The 16,657-nt window shown below is 42.2% G+C and overlaps 1 protein-coding gene across 24 annotated transcripts in view; it reads left to right on the plus strand.

The window, feature by feature from the left end:
• ADGRL3 (adhesion G protein-coupled receptor L3) overlaps window positions 1-16,657 on the plus strand; it is a 528,954-nt gene that overhangs the window by 500,454 nt on the left and 11,843 nt on the right. For 13 of the 24 annotated variants that reach the window (XM_026847556.1, XM_026847568.1, XM_026847563.1 and 10 more), the window contains 2 exons: window positions 12,339-12,467; window positions 15,964-15,981. The exons of 3 other annotated variants lie outside the window; for them this stretch is intronic. In XM_026847556.1, the coding sequence (XP_026703357.1) occupies window positions 12,339-12,467; window positions 15,964-15,981 (147 nt within the window). Of the gene's footprint in view, window positions 1-10,393; window positions 10,834-12,338; window positions 12,468-15,963; window positions 16,016-16,657 lie in introns of those variants that run through there. 8 more of the 24 variants (XM_026847575.1, XM_026847576.1, XM_026847565.1 and 5 more) reach the window with 5 other exon arrangements.

A 16,657-nucleotide genomic window follows, 5' to 3' on the forward strand; every position in this document is an offset into this window, starting at 1 on the left:
ACTGAGCACTGGCATTACCAGAAACCTGAATCTGAATATCATTTTGGCTGTCAGAGTTGACCTGATAGATGTGTTTCGCACTGAACTTTAATCTTCAGTAGAATATCAGTGGAAACAGGGAGGCTTGGGACGGTGAATATACCAGTATGGTTGTAGGGAATATTTTTTTTGCCCCAGAGGAAAAATGTAACTTAAAATGTAACATCTATTAAAGAAGAGAGTGGTCCTTGTTCTGATGAGGCTCAAGAGCAGCAGAGACAAAGAGTTTATCACTGGATTGAGGCAGTGTTTTGTTACAGGAAAATGCAGTGATGGAGCTATGTATATCCGTTCAAGTTAGCAGATAAGGGGAACCATATCTTCATCCATGGCAAATGCTTACTGTATCTTAATGGCTTTTCCCTTTTTGGGGAAATAAATGGGCTAGGGGTAAAGCCACCAGATTTCTTTGAAAATAGGCACTGCTTCAGTAATCTGTTGTGTTGGGTCAAGTCTTCTACTCCTGCTGTAATACTCTGTGTCTTGGCTTACAAACTAGACAGCAAGTTTAATAGTTTATTCCAATAACAGTCTTGCTAAACAAACAGGGGTATGTGCATCTCTTGCCTTTTGAATATATGTGGATATGCTTTATGCCCGCTCACCCCCAAAGCACTACACACTGTCCCCACCAACCTCATCCATGGAGGTCTCCTGGAGGGGTTTCTTGGTGGCCTACATTGCTGCTCCACTCATCCAAAGGACAAGAAACATCAGGGAGCTGTAAGAGCAGAGTTGTTTCATGAGGGAGAAGAGCTGGGAGCTGAGCGGGACTCAAGCACAAGCCATGCCCTCACTGCTGGGGTGTGGTCCCACAGGGACTTAAGCCAGCAGGCAGAGCTGGGTGCTGGGAGCAGGGTCCATCCACAGCTCTAGACAAGGTGAGGGGATAAACCAGGTCCAGGGTCCAACCCAAAGCAGCAGGAGATGTTGGTGAAGACAGGGATGGAAACTCAACTACAACCCAGGTCCATGGTCCAATCAGGAGACAGATATGTGGCAAGGGCTAGGTGCCCAGGGCTGAGCAGGGGGTGTGGGTCCCTGGTGTGTCTCATCAGGTCTGTTCATGGGGGAGCAGACCCTTGCCAGCAAATCCCACCAGTCATCACAAAACCTTAAGACTCCCGGTACTGGCACACCAGCTACTCTTCCTGGTTAGGAAAGCCGTATTCACTCCCTGTTTGTTCCCATGCAAATGGGCTGAAATGGGAAATGGAAATGAGGGTATTGTTTGTCCCTACCCCTTGCTTTTCCTTCCCAAATGCATAAATGTCATTGCATGTCTCAGCTTCTAAGTAGAGCTCCAGAATAAATACTTGATTTCCCTTTGCTTCATTATTTCTCCCCTGCGTTTTTATATCAACCACAAAGACTTAATCTGAAACGTACACAGGAAAAAGGGAAATTATTGCTACTGTTTTCAGAGATAATCAGTTTAATGTCAAATTCATGTGGATTTCTTCATAATGAACAGAACAAATTGAGCTCAAATTCAAACAGTGGGAATCTGAGTCAGAGAGGAAAATTAAAATGAAGAACATTAATATCCTGATTTCTAACCCAACCGAGACCTGATTGTTTCCTAAATGAAATCTCCCATCAAATTCCTCCCACCCACCCAAAAATATAATTAAGCTGTGATTTCCAGGCTGAAATCGTATCTATGCTGTTAACTCAGCAGGGATGACTCTGTGTGTTGCAGGGAGGGTAGGTGAAGTTTTAAATTATCTTCAGGTGGCCGTATTATCCTGCATTTTTAGGAAGCAGCTATTAATATTTAGAAAACACAGTAGAAGGTGAAATCCTTCCTTTGGTAGGAGACTGTCACTCCAGAAGACGGGAACTGTGGGTTAGTGCTGGGGCACTGCAGTGAGTCAGGTTTGGGTCGCTCTCCCCAAATCTTCCCTTTCTGCTCAAAACTGGGGGCTGCCAGATGCGTCTCAGTGCTGTGAGATGAAAGTGTTTTGGTTTAGCTGTCTGCAGGGGTGGTGGGTGTCATGATCTGGACATAACTTGGCGATACAGCAGTGAAAACAGGGTGGAGTTTGCTGTGATTAAGAGACAAGCGGAGGAGGAGAGAAAAAGAAAGAAAAGGAAAGAGCAAATTAGAAAAAAGGAAAATCAAGTCAAGATTCCCCTAGGGATCTCAAACCCCATCCTCAGTACATATCAAAGAGCGATTGCTTCTCATTGTAGCCCATTTGCAATGCTGACCCTTTGCTGCCAGTGCCTAGGTAAAGCGGAGAGCAGGTGGAAATTTGGACCATGAAAGCACAACTGTTGTCATACGTCAGTCTTTCTCAAGATGCTCATTCACTCCTTGATGGATTGATGTGACTGGTGTGACAGTCAGATTTCTGCTGAATTTATGTTGCATATAAAACAAATAGCAAGCCGCCAGGCTCTGGGAGAGGTGGCACTGCCTCTACTCATCTTGATAAGATATTCAGAAGGCGCCATCAGCTGATCTATCACAGTCTCTCTAAACCCTTCTTACCTGCTCTGAGTAACACCTGTGGCTCTTCTTGTGACTTGAATATGTTAGAGAATAAATACTTTTTTCTGTCTTCTATCCATTTATTTTCTTTTTACAGTTGGCAGCAAACTGTGCCCCAGTTTGTCCTGTCAAGTCAGTCAGTTTCGTATCATGTCTTTCAGAGAGATTGTTTTAAGGTGTGGAGATGTTTAAATTTTAAATTAGCAGGTTGTGTCTGTACAAACACACAAGTTGGCAGGCAGAGTTAGTGATGACCACTGCAAATTTTACACATGTTTTCAAGTTTTCCAGATCACTTATTTTTTTCTTTTATTCTGTTCCTGTTGTGGTACTGGGGTACAGTTTCAGTGCAGCAGACTCCCAGCATGTCTAAGGTGCCTGCATTTGCTTTCCTTCTTCGTGAATGCATCTGCAGATGCATGAGGGAAGTCACCAGAATATTCCTGGGTATAAAAATATTTTGCATTCTTTTTTTTTTTTTCTGAGCACTAAACAGTTCAGAAATAATTGGACTAGAGAACAGTGTTTGTCTCCTTGTAGTTTAACCTCAGATGAAATTAGTCCTATCCCGTCTGAAACCAGGACACTACTGCAGACAGTTTGCTCTTCTGAGTGCCATTACTGTATGACTGGGGATATGGTATGAACCAAGAGATGTGTCTATTTAAATCTGAATCCCACTGGAGATTATTTAAATGCTTTATGCTCTTTTTTCCGTGATGCTCAGGGTTTTCTGAAGGTAAACGCAGAAGACTTCTCAAAGTTGAGCCCAGGATGGCCCTGGTAGGGGCATGTCCTAGGTTGGGCTGGGATAGAGTTAATTTCCTTCTTAGTACCTGATACAGTGCTGTGTTTTGGATTTACTTTGAGAATAATGTTGATAACACACTGATGTTTTAGTTGTTGCTAAGTAGCACTTATCCTAAATTAAGGATATTTCAGTTTTCCATGCTCTGCCAGTGAGCAGGTGCACAAGAAGCTTGGAGGGAACATGGCCAGGAGAGCTGACCCGAACTAGCAAAAGGGATATTCCATATTACAGAACATCATGCTCAGTATATAAACTGGGGGGAGTTGGCGAGGAGGGGTGGGCATCATTCAGCAGGTGATGAGCAGTTGCATTGTGAATCGCTTCTTTTCATGAGTTTTATTTCTCTTTATTTTTATTATATTCCTTTTCATTACAATTATTATTATTATATTTTACTTTATTTTAGTTATTAAACTGTTCTTAACACAAGAGTTTTAGTTTTTTTTTCTAATTGTCCTCCCCATCCCACTGGGCGTGGGGAGGAGTGAGTGAGTGAGGGGCTGCGTGGTGCTTAGTTGCCAGCTGGAGTTAAACTATGGCAGGGCAGCAGCCGCCATGACCATTCAGAGACTGAATATCATCTGCTGATACGCAAATCTCATTTCTTCATCATCCTTGCTTGTCTAAGACAAGGCACTTATCTCCAAAACCTATCCTTTTTGCAGAGTGCTGAGAGGTGTTGGTGCTTAACACTGTCCTTGCTTACCATTTCTGAGTCAGCAGAGGCAAGGTGCTGCATGAACCTGAAGGATGCAGCCATCCTTGCCCTTAAAGCATCTGCCTTCCCACTGGCTAGCGAAGCCCTCAGTCCTGGAAAATTCAGTCTTTGTTTCAAGGGATTCATCAGTCTTGGAGCCTGGAGGCCTGTAGTTTAGCCACAAATGGTAACAGCAATGCCTCTCTCCTCCTGCCACTGGTTTTCAGAGGTGCGTAAGTGTCCCCTGACTGTTTGATGGAAATCAAGGATGAAGAAAGCAAGGTGAGAGTCCCTGGCAGTATCTCTGCTAATCCAGAGTGAGCCTGCGGGCTGTTTTGTAGCATCTTGTCCAGACACAGTTTCTTGAGTCCTTCAGCTTCTGCTCTTCACTAGGGAGCAGAAGGTGTTCAAGAGTGTTTGCTATCCCAGCACCATGGTGCTCACAACACCATGGAGAACCTGCAGAAGAAATTTCCCCTGACACCATGAATACTCCTGCCTGGGGCCGATCACCCAGATGGAGGGTGTATTTGGAGGGAGTAGTCCATATGCAGTTGCTTGGGAGGGATAGCTGTTTGCAAGCCATAATCAGCTGGGAGGGATAGCTGTTTGCAAGCCATAAATCTCTGCAACTCTGTTAAGCAACTGTTGGTTTGGCTAAATGTCAACATCTGGCCTCAAAATGACCCATCCTGATAATCACATATGAAGTAAAGAGAAATTCCAGGTAGATGACAGCAGAGGAGTATTTTCTGTTTGTAAGGGAAACTCGGCATCCTTTTGGACTAGCAAATAGACTCTGCTGTTTTTTTCTTTTTTCCCTTTTTTTTTTTTTCCAATCAGCCATATATTTCATGCCAGGAAAATTATGATTTTCTTCATCGAGGATCAAAACTTAGGGAATTTAACTCCTATTTCTGCCTACGTGCAAAATGAATCCCACTGTCGATTGTCTTTTGGTTTATTTTGCCTCTCTGTTCCCTTGGACTGAGTTAGCCGAGATTTGTTGCAGTGATTTCAGTGAGTGACGTGACATTCTTCCTTTGGGAGATATTATAAACTGGCTTTGATTTTAGGATTGACAGCCATATAATTGGAAGTTCAGTCATTAGGTGGATCAGATTTAAAGAGGAAAAGTAAGGGCAAGGCAATTTCTGAAATCAGAGCAGGCTTTGGGGAGTATTAGATCCGGCAGAGTATTGCTGCAGAGCAAACTTAATATGATGACTGTGAAGGAGGAAGAAAGAAAGCATGGTTGCTTATATAGATTCCTGTAAGTATGGTCCAATTTCCACCATAGGCATGTCTCTCTGCACCTCTTGGGTAAGAGCTCAGGTCTAGTGTGAAATAAGCATAAGCAAAAAGGATTGAAGATAATGCATGTTTGTATAGTTGAGGTACAGTGACATATAAGCCCTTGGAAGCGTTAGTGGTGGTGAAAAGAAATGTCCCATCCTGGGACAGCATTTCTCCTCCAGGCAGTTGAGAAGGAATCAGTGAGTGGGTAAATATGTATAAATTGATGTAGACTAGCTGTGTGTTTTGAACATGGTCTGCAGATTATAATCCAGCAGAGGTTTGTTATCTGAAATCACTGCAGAAGAAAAGAAGGAAAAAAGGGGCAAAGAAATACTTTCCCTCCCCTGTCTCTGCATAAAAGCACAGGATGTTTCATTTGGCAGAAGATGGCCCAGAGCTTAACAACCTCATTTGCTGAAACTCTATTTCGCTGCAGTCAGTATTAATAGCTTCTCAATGAATAGATTAGATGCTGCAAGTGACAACAAACCTATTTGAGAGAAATTTAATAGGGAGGTTTATTGAAGTTTATTAACTGAATCCTGTTGGCTATTATAAGAACACAGCTCAATAAATCTAAACGTCAGAGCATTTGTTGGAAGAAACCAGGAAAAATGCTGAAAATACCTGTTGTCCTCCAGCAAATACGTGTGATTTCACTTTTCATAATTGCATTCATGGTTGGAATAAATTGCAAGTGAACATGCAGAAGACCAGTGTTCTTTAAATACTTGAAACCTCTGCCTGTAACACAGAAGAGGACACCGCTGAATGCTGGTAAGGAAAGTCCTAAAGAAGACTAGAGCTTTGACATCTGCTAACCTACTTTGAATGTATTTTCTTTCCTCAAGAGTAAAGTGGAATAAGTAAGTTAATGCTAAATGCTGTACAGAACCAGTCAGAATTTACAAACTGAAGCCAGGCAACGAGGCTATTTCTGTAACATTTGAGTTAAGGAGATGAGTTATTTACTATGGTTAGGGTAAGGCCATATATGCTGTGGGGTTTTATTAATGGACACTTATGAGAGGTTTCATCTCTAACCATCGTGGGTGTCCAGGCTAAACTGTGCAGTACCTTCAGGTCCATGTTCTCTCTGCCTGTCACTTATCTCTTTGGGGTGGTCTGAAGTTAAGTATATTAAGTGTGAGACGTTGAGGAACTTGATTTATGGTGGCTGTTAACAGCAAGATAAGTTAGGTGCTTCAGGTGGCAGAGCAAGCAGGAGTACAGCACCATGCCCTAGCCCTGCAGGAAGGGAGCTGCATGGTTGGCAAAATGGGGGGAAAACAGAAATATTAAGGTTGGCCAAAACCACAGCAGTACATACTTTTGTTATTGTTTCTTTCTTCTAAAAACAAACCCAAAGAAGCCAAAGAAAAACTACATTTTGGGAGCGCTGGGTCAGAGGCAATGAAACATTTTGTTATGACTCAGATGTGATTTTTCTAAGCTATTTATTTTTTTTTCTACTCTAATGAAAAAATTACATCATACAAAAGAGTCAAAGTCAGCTTTCATACAAACCACTCTTTTAGAACAAAAAGTGAAAACATTTGGAAAATACTGACTTTCGTATGGATATTTTTGAAGCATTCAGCTGATTCATTAGTTCACCCTGATTAAATTTGTTAACTGTTTGGTCTCCTTTGTCAGCAAAACTGCACTTCTGGCATGTCTGCTGGGCAGTGGGGGAAACCTCCCCATTCCTCAGTGAATTTCCGCCCTGCTAAAATGCACGTCGCAAGGATAAAGCTGACTTTGGCATGCAAAGATAAAGCTTTTTTGAAGCCAAAGAAAGTACATGAGGGTGTTGTTATGTATGTGGACAGATGATCCCAGCTAAAGCAGTTCTGCTCAGGCCATTTCAGCTCAGTAGAGCCACACTGCCTGACACTATTTTTCAGAAGTCTGGAGGAGTGGTTGGATCCATTTCACCTCCTGTTGGGCAGACCATGCAGATGATTCATGTTAACCTAAATGCCTTTGTGTGGCTTTGTCAGCCAGCTGTCCACAAGAAATTATTTGAATTTTGTTCCTGAATGATGTAATCTAGAGTCTGGCAATATGTGCTTGTCGTCATCATTTTCATCCTTTGCTTTCAGTGAGTGGGTAAGTCATACTTGTATTTAATAAAGTGCAGTTTTCCCTTACAGTCGTAACACCATACTCTTCCAAAAAATTATTTGTACGCTTGGTCTTGTCCTGCATCAAGGACATCAATTTCTGTCTTGAAAAGGAAGAAAAAGGTGCCATTTTGTTGCATACTGTCATTAAAATATCTACATTCATAGACATGCAAAGCAGCTAACTGTAGCTATCTGAATCCTCTGTGTGTGGTTATAGTGATGGTAAATATTGTGAGATTTTCATTTTCTTTGTCCTGATTGGTTTCCCTATCAGATTTTCTCAGTTTGCAAGTCAAAAGTGCAACCTTTCAGATCTACTGAGCACAAGCCGTGCCTTCTCATAGTCTTTTAAACCCAGTAAGAAAGGCTGAATCTTTGGTACTTGGATCAGGAGGATCCCTGATAATGTGAGAGGGACACATCTGTGTATTACCCTGCTAACACTTGCCTTCTGTAAGAGCATTGTTCCTTTCTCCTTGTGATCACAGTCTGTAAATCCTTCACTTGAGGAAATCCAGGATCAGGAAACCTTGAACTGAGCACTGGCATTACCAGAAACCTGAATCTGAATATCATTTTGGCTGTCAGAGTTGACCTGATAGATGTGTTTCGCACTGAACTTTAATCTTCAGTAGAATATCAGTGGAAACAGGGAGGCTTGGGACGGTGAATATACCAGTATGGTTGTAGGGAATATTTTTGTAGAGGTGTGTGTTCTGTTGTTAAATATGTTTGCTGGGTGCAATGATCTCATCACACTGAACGAGGAGATGCCCAGGTGAACCTGAGTTTGAAGCCCTATCTTTTTTCCAGCTCCAAATTCATGCTCCCACATGTACAGAGTATGACAGGGTTTTGGAAACATTTGCTTTCAATAAGGTGTCTTTGACTAGCAGAACTGAAGGTGTTTCAGTGCAGCTGAGTTGAAGGCAATCACCCTAACTAAAGTAAATAAACAGTGGTGGCTGTGTGCTGGGCTCAGGTGCTTCAGGAGATGGCAAAGGAGGGATTTGTGTAAGGAATGATATTGCTGAAACATAGGGAAGCAAGAATGACACAGGGCTCTGAGATTTTCTGGGAGAAATCAGTGTTGCAACACAGATGCTGAGAGCTGAGGATCCAGCCGTAAGTGAATAAATAAAAATAAACGATTAACAACTGCTGCTTGCTGAGGATATTAGGCACATCGCCAACACCAAGCCAGACAGCTGATGAGGGTCACATCCCGAGAGCACTCTGCCGGGGAAGAGATTCAGGGCAGTCAACAGGCACCCGCAGCCCTGCTCTTTCTGATTTTTTGGTCCCCGGACACCCATTGACCTTTGCAATTGCAGTCCCGGCGCCTGGCCTTTGCTGTGCACCCGCATATGGGGCTGCAGAATAAGCCTCTGCTTTCTCTCATGGCATTTTGGGAAAGCATGCCGTTTTGATCCTGTGCTTGCTTTACTAGGTTTTTGTTGGCCGTTTATTACCAAGGCCATTTTCATGCAAGCAGGGTCATAGTTTGGTAGTCTACCTACTCTTTCTGCTCATGCCTCATCTTGCAGACCTAAACCATTCTTCCTAATAGCTCTGTTGGTTGCTATAGCAATGATAAAGTGTTATGAAAAAGGCACGATGATACTTAAATGTATGGCTGGTGTTACTTTTTTATTTCTCCCTCACGGGAAAGAGAAACTCAATAATGGGGATTTGTTTGGTGTATTATTGTTTTATCTAAAGCTTTAACTGTAGGCTCTTTGGAGCTTGGATGCAGTCCTTCTCTCTCAGCATCCTTTGAGGCTGGGAATGTTGTAGCTCTAGAGCAGTTAGGGAGAAACAGGAGCCCAATTTAATGAATACAAGGTACATATCATTTTGGTTTTATGATGCCAAAGGTTACATTTATATGACCCACAAAGAGTGTGAAGTTTGACGTGGCCAGCCCACCGTGATGAGAACCAACCACAGAGTGCTGAGGGTCCAGCTGGGTTTCTGAAAGTATTGAAAGGTACCTGAATGTGCTAGCAGTGGGTTTGATTTGGATTTGCATCAGGTGAGTTACTCAGTATACTGCCATCAAAAGTGGCATTTTGATCAGTAAATTAAAAAAAACCCTAATACCCTCAGCAATAAAGGGAAAGGAAGGCAGAAGATGACTGCATCTTTTGCTTAGTAGCTGCATACAGGAAAGGGTGGCTGTTTTGTTTTACCAAGCTTCCTCTTTTACACACCCAAGAGAGCAAAAATGACTTTTTAAAGTACATTTAAATGGCTGTATTTTCAACTTTCTGCCAAGTTTATAGGCAGAATCGCGTATCTGCATTAAAAGTTGCTAGAAATGTAGGCAAGCAAAGTATTAAGTACTGACACAGGTTGGTCCCTTCTTCTCTCTTGTCACCTGGCAAGAGCATCCCCTGTGCAAAACGGCTTGACCTGTGCAGCCATGACGGGATCAGCTTGTTCCCATCAGACCAGGGATATATCAAGTGAGACGCTCTTTCTGGCAGTTTCCATTTAAAGATGCCTCAAGCTAAAGCATTCAAAACCACGTGGCGAGTATATTCTTCTCCATATCAAATCTCATAAGGACTGAGTTGGAGATTGGCTTAAATCTCAAACAGAAGGATTATATCACTTTGGGATTTATGGCTGGCATTAACACAGGACATTCCCATTACCTGTGTAAAAGTGAGTCCATTTTTGAATCTTTTATAGCCAAGCTTGATTAGAAGTGGGATGAAAGCAGAAACAGTTTTAATGGAGTTAGTACTCATGCTGGTTTAAAACTAGTGCAAGAGAAGTGTTTCCTGCAACCCCTCATCACAGGTGTACACGAGATTGATGGAAAATACATTACCAGAAAGAAAGAATTGACTCATTTACCTATTAGTTACATGCAAGGTTGCTTAGTTAAGCGTTCATATAATGTTTTCTTACAGGAGACAGCTTTGTTTCCTTATTTCCAAACACAGCAGTTCATCTTGCTTTCCATCAGCATAGCCAAAAATATCAGGTGAGAGAAAACAAGTCTTTTTTTTTCAGCTGCATGTGTCAAGGAGCCTCCCTGGCATGCAGCCCCCATACAGCGCTGCCTTCTACTTTGTCCTGTGCTCAAAAGACCGATTAAGTGACCTGCTAACACCATATGCCTGGGGCTGGGAAGGGCTGGGGGAGGATGAGGGAGAGGCAGGAGAGCGGTCTGATTCTCCTCTACCTGCACAGACATGGCAAAACGCTGTCCTGGGAAATGGAGACAGGCCAGCACACAAGCACCGCAGGAGGCAGCTCTGGAGGCCTCCACCTAGCCTTAGGCTTGACCAGTTTTTGCTTTTTTAAAAATAATTAGTAGGTGTGAACTTTCAGAGAGGTCACCGCTAAGGCGATTTGTACCAGCCAGAAGCCCTTGGGGCTTATGTATCCTCAGCAACTACATTAAAAAAAAAAAAAAAAAAAAAAAAAAAAAAAAAAAAAAAGGAAAATCAGGTAATGAGTTGCCATGACTCACAAAGACTGCCTCCTCCATGCCACAGGGCAGGCCACCTTCACTCCTGAAGGAGCCAAGTGGGGTTTACATACCCCAGCCGTTGACAAAGGCATCCCTGCCAGGATTGCTGGGTTTGGGGATTGGCTTTTGGTTGCTTGTTTGGGTTGGGGCTATCAGATGTTGGTGACACCCAGGTAACCTGAGCCCTCTGACAACCCTGTCCTGGCTAGCTCTAGCTGCTTCACCAAAGACTTCCTTTCCCGGTGGAAAGGTTTTGTCTTAACAGTTTAGCCCTGGAAGTAAAAACCTCGGTGTGTCCTTGAAGCATTCCTGCTCTAGGTCTCTACTGATGACAGTGGGAGAGGCCCTGGGGGCCAAATTTTGAGTTGGTCTTCTCTTTGGATTCCAGAGGAGATTTGGAGCAAGGGCTTAATGGGTGTTTTGGTCCTGTAGGTCAGCTAAAAGGTGAGGGGAAGGCTTTGCTTCATGGGTTGATGCCTACAGCAGGAATCAGGGTAGATCTTGGCAGCCATCTGCTAAGATGTGATGATCCTGAAAAGAAGCACAGAGGCTGCAACTCCAAGGGATGAACCAAAACAGGAGGACTACTGCTGGCTGAGTGCTTCGAAATGACAGCAGAGAGGTCTGGGAGTGGAGAAACAAGGTGTTGTCAGGGAAAATGGAGAACCTTGAAACATGCGTCTCCAGGGCCACTCTCACTAATATTAGGAACACCTGATAGAGCTGCAATGCTCTCGCCTTCAGGGATGAATTCGGGTGGCTGTGGATGTGCTTGACAGTGGTACCAGAGCAGTAGCTGAAGTCAAACTCACCCTCTTAGACATAGGAAACAGCTGCTCTCTGATAAAGCCAAGACCCTTCGGAGAGGCTGTGTTCTCCATCCTTTATTTTTAATTCTGCTTTTTCAATTTTAGATGTATTGCGAAGGAACGGTGAAAGAGATCCTAGCCCATAGTGGGAGTTGAATGTGCTGTTTTCTGTTAGTCATTATATATTTTTTTTATTCATTTGGCACTTTCCAGAGAGTTTTTCCCCCCACATTGTGTAGGTTGCCATCTTTCTTTCTTTCTTTGTAGCAAGCATGTGGGCATAGCCTTGCTTACACTCTGAGCAACTGGGGAACCACCATAAATGTAGCTTATCTGCTTTCTGATACATTTTCTTTTGCATTGGTTTGGATTTGTGCATCGTCAGTAACATCTGTTCTGCTTTAGTGGCATACAGTTTTCTGAGTCTAATTAGCTGGCTGCTTGTAATCAGGACTATTTCAACTGTTGTCATTCTGAATGTTCTTTTTCCCTTTTTTTTAATACCACATTTGCCTGATTGACCTTTTTTGTTGTTTTTTTTTTCTCTGTCTTTCTATCGGGCTGCTCCAGGAGCCATGGCTAATCATCTTATAACCAATGCTCTGCTTCGTCCTCATGGCACTAACAACCCTTATAATACATTGCTCGGGGAATCGGCGGTCTATAACAACCCTTCTGTCAGCATGTACAACGCACAAGGTGTGCTGGAGTTTCTCTCTAATTTTTCTAGTGAGAATTCCATTTTCTATGGCTTATTTTGGCCCATTTCTTTCTTTTTTTTCTTCCCTTTTTTTTTTTTCTCTCCCCACGCACACACACTTTGTTTTTTTGGAACTGGGCACAAAAAAAAAGATCCCCTCCCCTTCCTTTCATTTCAGTGCATCTTTCCATTTTCTGAAGGCTTTTTTTCCATGAGCAATCAAATTCACTTTGAGAGACCCTTGTCAGTTCTACTCAAAGCATTCACAGTGGTTTTGATTTTGACTTTTTTTTTTTTCCAATCTCCTTGCTTTTGTATTGTTTTGGTCTTGTGTGTGTATTTTGTCAGATGTATCCATTCCTCTCTTTGTTGTCAGTGCATTTCCTTGTTAAACCATTCATTTCAGAAACAGGAACACCTTTGAAGGTAAGTGAAGCTAAAATGGCCTTTGCCACCAAAGCTGCTCTTGTTAGAAATGGCGTAGAGAAATGTGGTCAGCGGCGCACTGGCTTGTGCAGGAAAAAAAATGCAAAATAAAGCAAAACTACCCTTCATCTCTAAGAAGAATGACAGCTGAAGCAAGGAGTGTAGGTCAACTCCAAAAAGCAGAGCTTATATATTGTAAGAAATGTTTTGCCATAAGACATTATTTTGCAATAAGACATTTTATAAGTGCTATTAGAAAGCAACAAAAAGAGTAGGAAAAGGTGTAGGGAAACTAGAAGCTTTTGCATATCCTCCTTTAGGCAATGCAAAATAAACAGGTAGAGTCAGTTGTACCTAATGGAGGTTTCTGCTGTAGAAATCAGTCTCATCACCTATGTGTTTGTCTCTGCTTCGGCTGTGGGAAGTGACCATGTTTGTAAACTGGTGTCCTGATGCTTCCATGAGGGAGAGGCAGATGCGTTTAAGCAGGTCCTGAGAAAGAGCTGGAGAGTGTGGAGCTCTGCCAGCTCCTGTCTCTTGGTGGCTCCATCCTGCTCGGCCACTTCCATGAGATTTTTTTTTTTTTTTGTCTTGCTTGCAAGGTGGCTGAATCGCTACAGCGTAACACTGCATTCAGGAGCAAGTATGTCAGCACTGTCAGCTCTCCACTCTCACTGAAGGCATCACTTTCCAGTAGAGGAACTCTAAGGGAAGGAAAATAATGATGGTTATAATGCAAGCAGGAAAACCCCCTTTGGGGGTTATGTAAGGCATATATATATATATATGCACATTATGTATGCCATGGCATATATATGCCATAGTTACGTATAATATGGCAGCATATTGTTTACAATAGAAATAGATATTGCACTGTATCACTAGGGTATTTTTATTCAGAGCACAAGGAAAGCACACGTGTCTGACCTTTTTCCTGTTCATTAATTTCCTAGACTATGCTAACTCTGTGCAATACATTTGCTTCCACAAATGCTTTTTTAAAAAGGGTTACTGTTAAACATGAAACGCTCTCAGTTTTAAGAATTTTAGTGTACTGAAAATGTCGAAATGAGCTTTGATGTTCTGTATAGTTTCTTGCATGATAACATTGAGGTCTGGGGGGCTTTTAATTCAAGTGGCATCAAGTAATGCTGGATCAGCATTTAACTAAGGAAAAGTCCTAACGTTCAGGTGTGGGTGCCTCAACTGAACCCAAGTGATTTGGGCGGAAATGTGTCAAAAAGGTTTTATGTGCATTTTAATAATCTTGTATTCTTCTAAATTTTAAGACTAGATTCTGATACAGTTACCTGAGCTAATAGCATTTTATTCCACAAAAAATAGTGCAATTGATTTGCACATGCTATTCAGTGCAGCACAGTCAGATGGCTAATGAAGAAACCTTCCCAGGCTTCATCCGTGGGAGATGAAGGAGACCGGGACCAGTACTGATCCCATTTAGGCCCCTGGAGCTTTGCCGTTGACTTCAGCAGAACCCAACCCATTCTTTTCAGGAGACTGGAAGTCAATTAATAACCATAGAACTGATATAGCTATTGCTTTTCAAACTGGTTACTGTCCCTGGACAATTACAAACTGAATATTAGGAGATCCTGCAGTAGAAACAGAGGTTAGCAAAACCAACCAGGCCTAATAGCCTCAGCAGTTCTTTGGGATTTAAGGATGTTGTACCAGCAAGCACACTAAAGTGATGATAGTGCATTGTAAAAGTAGACGATGTCACCATCTCTGGGTGTGCCTTGGCTGGGATCGGTGTGTGGTGAGGTCATCGCTGGCTAATGTCATCCATCTAACCCATTCCACATCACTAAGGCTATGATTTTTTTTGTATCTTCATCTACCAGTTCTGGTGCTAGACACTGACAGAGTCAGAACTCTGTAAGAAACCTGGGGCCTGATCTGGTCCATCCCTTCCTTTTTCCCTCTCCAGTTACGTGTTTTAAAATACCCTCTCTGCTCAAGCTGAAGTCACAGCATCTGCGGTAGAGACTCACCAGGGGCTGGGAGCCCTAAAAAAAACCTTGGAAAAAGGTGGGAAATCAGACCCTAAAAGGCCAAAGTCCTATTTCCCAGTGGCGAAAGCAATTCATTGATGGGACACAGAGCATAGAGGAAGGAGGAGATGGTAGGTGAGGGGTCTGGCACCCCGCAGCACGTGCCGAGCGCTCATCACCGTTGGCAGCTGATGGACATACATTGGCTCAGTCTCTCCAACACAGGAGTTTCTCAAAATGGCCTAACTGCTTTCGTGAGAGCTAATGTTAAGAGAAGGCGGCAATCCCATTAACGAGCTCTGGTTAAACCCCAGCATGCCACAGACTATTGAAAAGTGGGAAGTACTTTGTCTCATCTGTTTCTTCTTGTTTTAACCCTTTCTTCTCAATAACTTCATTTAGCGATGCCGTTATTTGAACTACTGTTCGTCTTACATTTTTTTTGCAATGTCCATATAGTTTGCCATGTGTTCAGTTAAAAAAAGAGCAGACTTACCAAAGTTTGTAAAATGCCAGCAGCCCTGTGATGAGCAAAGTCATACTCTTACAAAGCACTGTTACAAAGGATGGACGGCAAAACATTTTTAACAAGGAAATGGATTTCAGTTTCAACTGCCAGGGGTTATTATAACTAACAGTAAGTAAAGCCATTCAGTTTAAGACTTTGGAAGTGACAATGACAGTGCCTGTCTTTTCAAGCATGACCATTACCAGCTTTAGACTTTTCTTAAATTTCCAGGCATTATTTCTTGATTTGTGTTGCACGCTGAACGTTTTATAATGGCATTGGAAAAAGTTTTAAATGTGATCATTTTTTTAATAAAGATGTAGTCAATTGAATATTGTGCGCAAAATAATTTTTCTGTCTAAAATGTCAATATTTTTAACCTGAAATAAACCATGTAACAAATTCATGTATTCTGGGCAGTGAAAATTATTTCTGTTAACTCTCTTTTCTGCATATCATCAATTTGCTTTTTATTCATGTTTCTCCTACTGTCGCTGTAAGCTTACTTGTTGTTTTTTCTTTCCTTTTCTTCATGCTGTCGTTTAGAGCCCTACAGAGAGACAAGTATGGGAGTAAAGCTAAACATTGCATATCAAATGTAATTTTTTTTAGTTCACTTTTATTACATCACATATAGATGATGTAGTTAATAAAGGAAATTCATCTCACAGTTTTGAAATCAAAAGAATATGAATATACATGTATATATATGTGTATGCGTGTGTATGTATGTATATATATATGTATGTGTACATATATATATATAGATGAGGTTAGATGATGCTTTCTTTGTTTATTTCTCATTTTTGTGGTACCATTTACCCAGCATAGTTTCTCATATAACTGTGCATATGATTTTTTTTAAACTTCACATTTTTATTTGCGAGGTCGTGGCATTTTTATACGGTGTGTTTCATTGCAGACTCCACTCTGTTCTCACCTGTGATGCCTCCATTTTATTTCCTCACCAAACCCCAGATCTATGCATTGGTAGCAGAAGTGCAGCACTCAGCGCCTCAATGCATACGTTACCTGGTGTGACCATCAGACAGATGCTGTTGTACCCGTCACCCATTACGTACAGTCCTCCCCCCAAAATGCTCACTTTTCATTATTTCCCAAGCATCATGACTCGGTTGGAGAGCTTCCACCGTGAAAATCAGTGGCTTTGCTCTGTGTCTGTGATGGCTAGTTGTTTTTTTGGCATAGCTCCCTTGTTTGTTAGGAAACCCGGGATACG

This window comes from Athene cunicularia, assembly GCF_003259725.1.
Source record: "Athene cunicularia isolate RWA chromosome 4 unlocalized genomic scaffold, athCun1 chr4_part2, whole genome shotgun sequence".
NCBI lineage: Eukaryota > Metazoa > Chordata > Aves > Strigiformes > Strigidae > Athene > Athene cunicularia.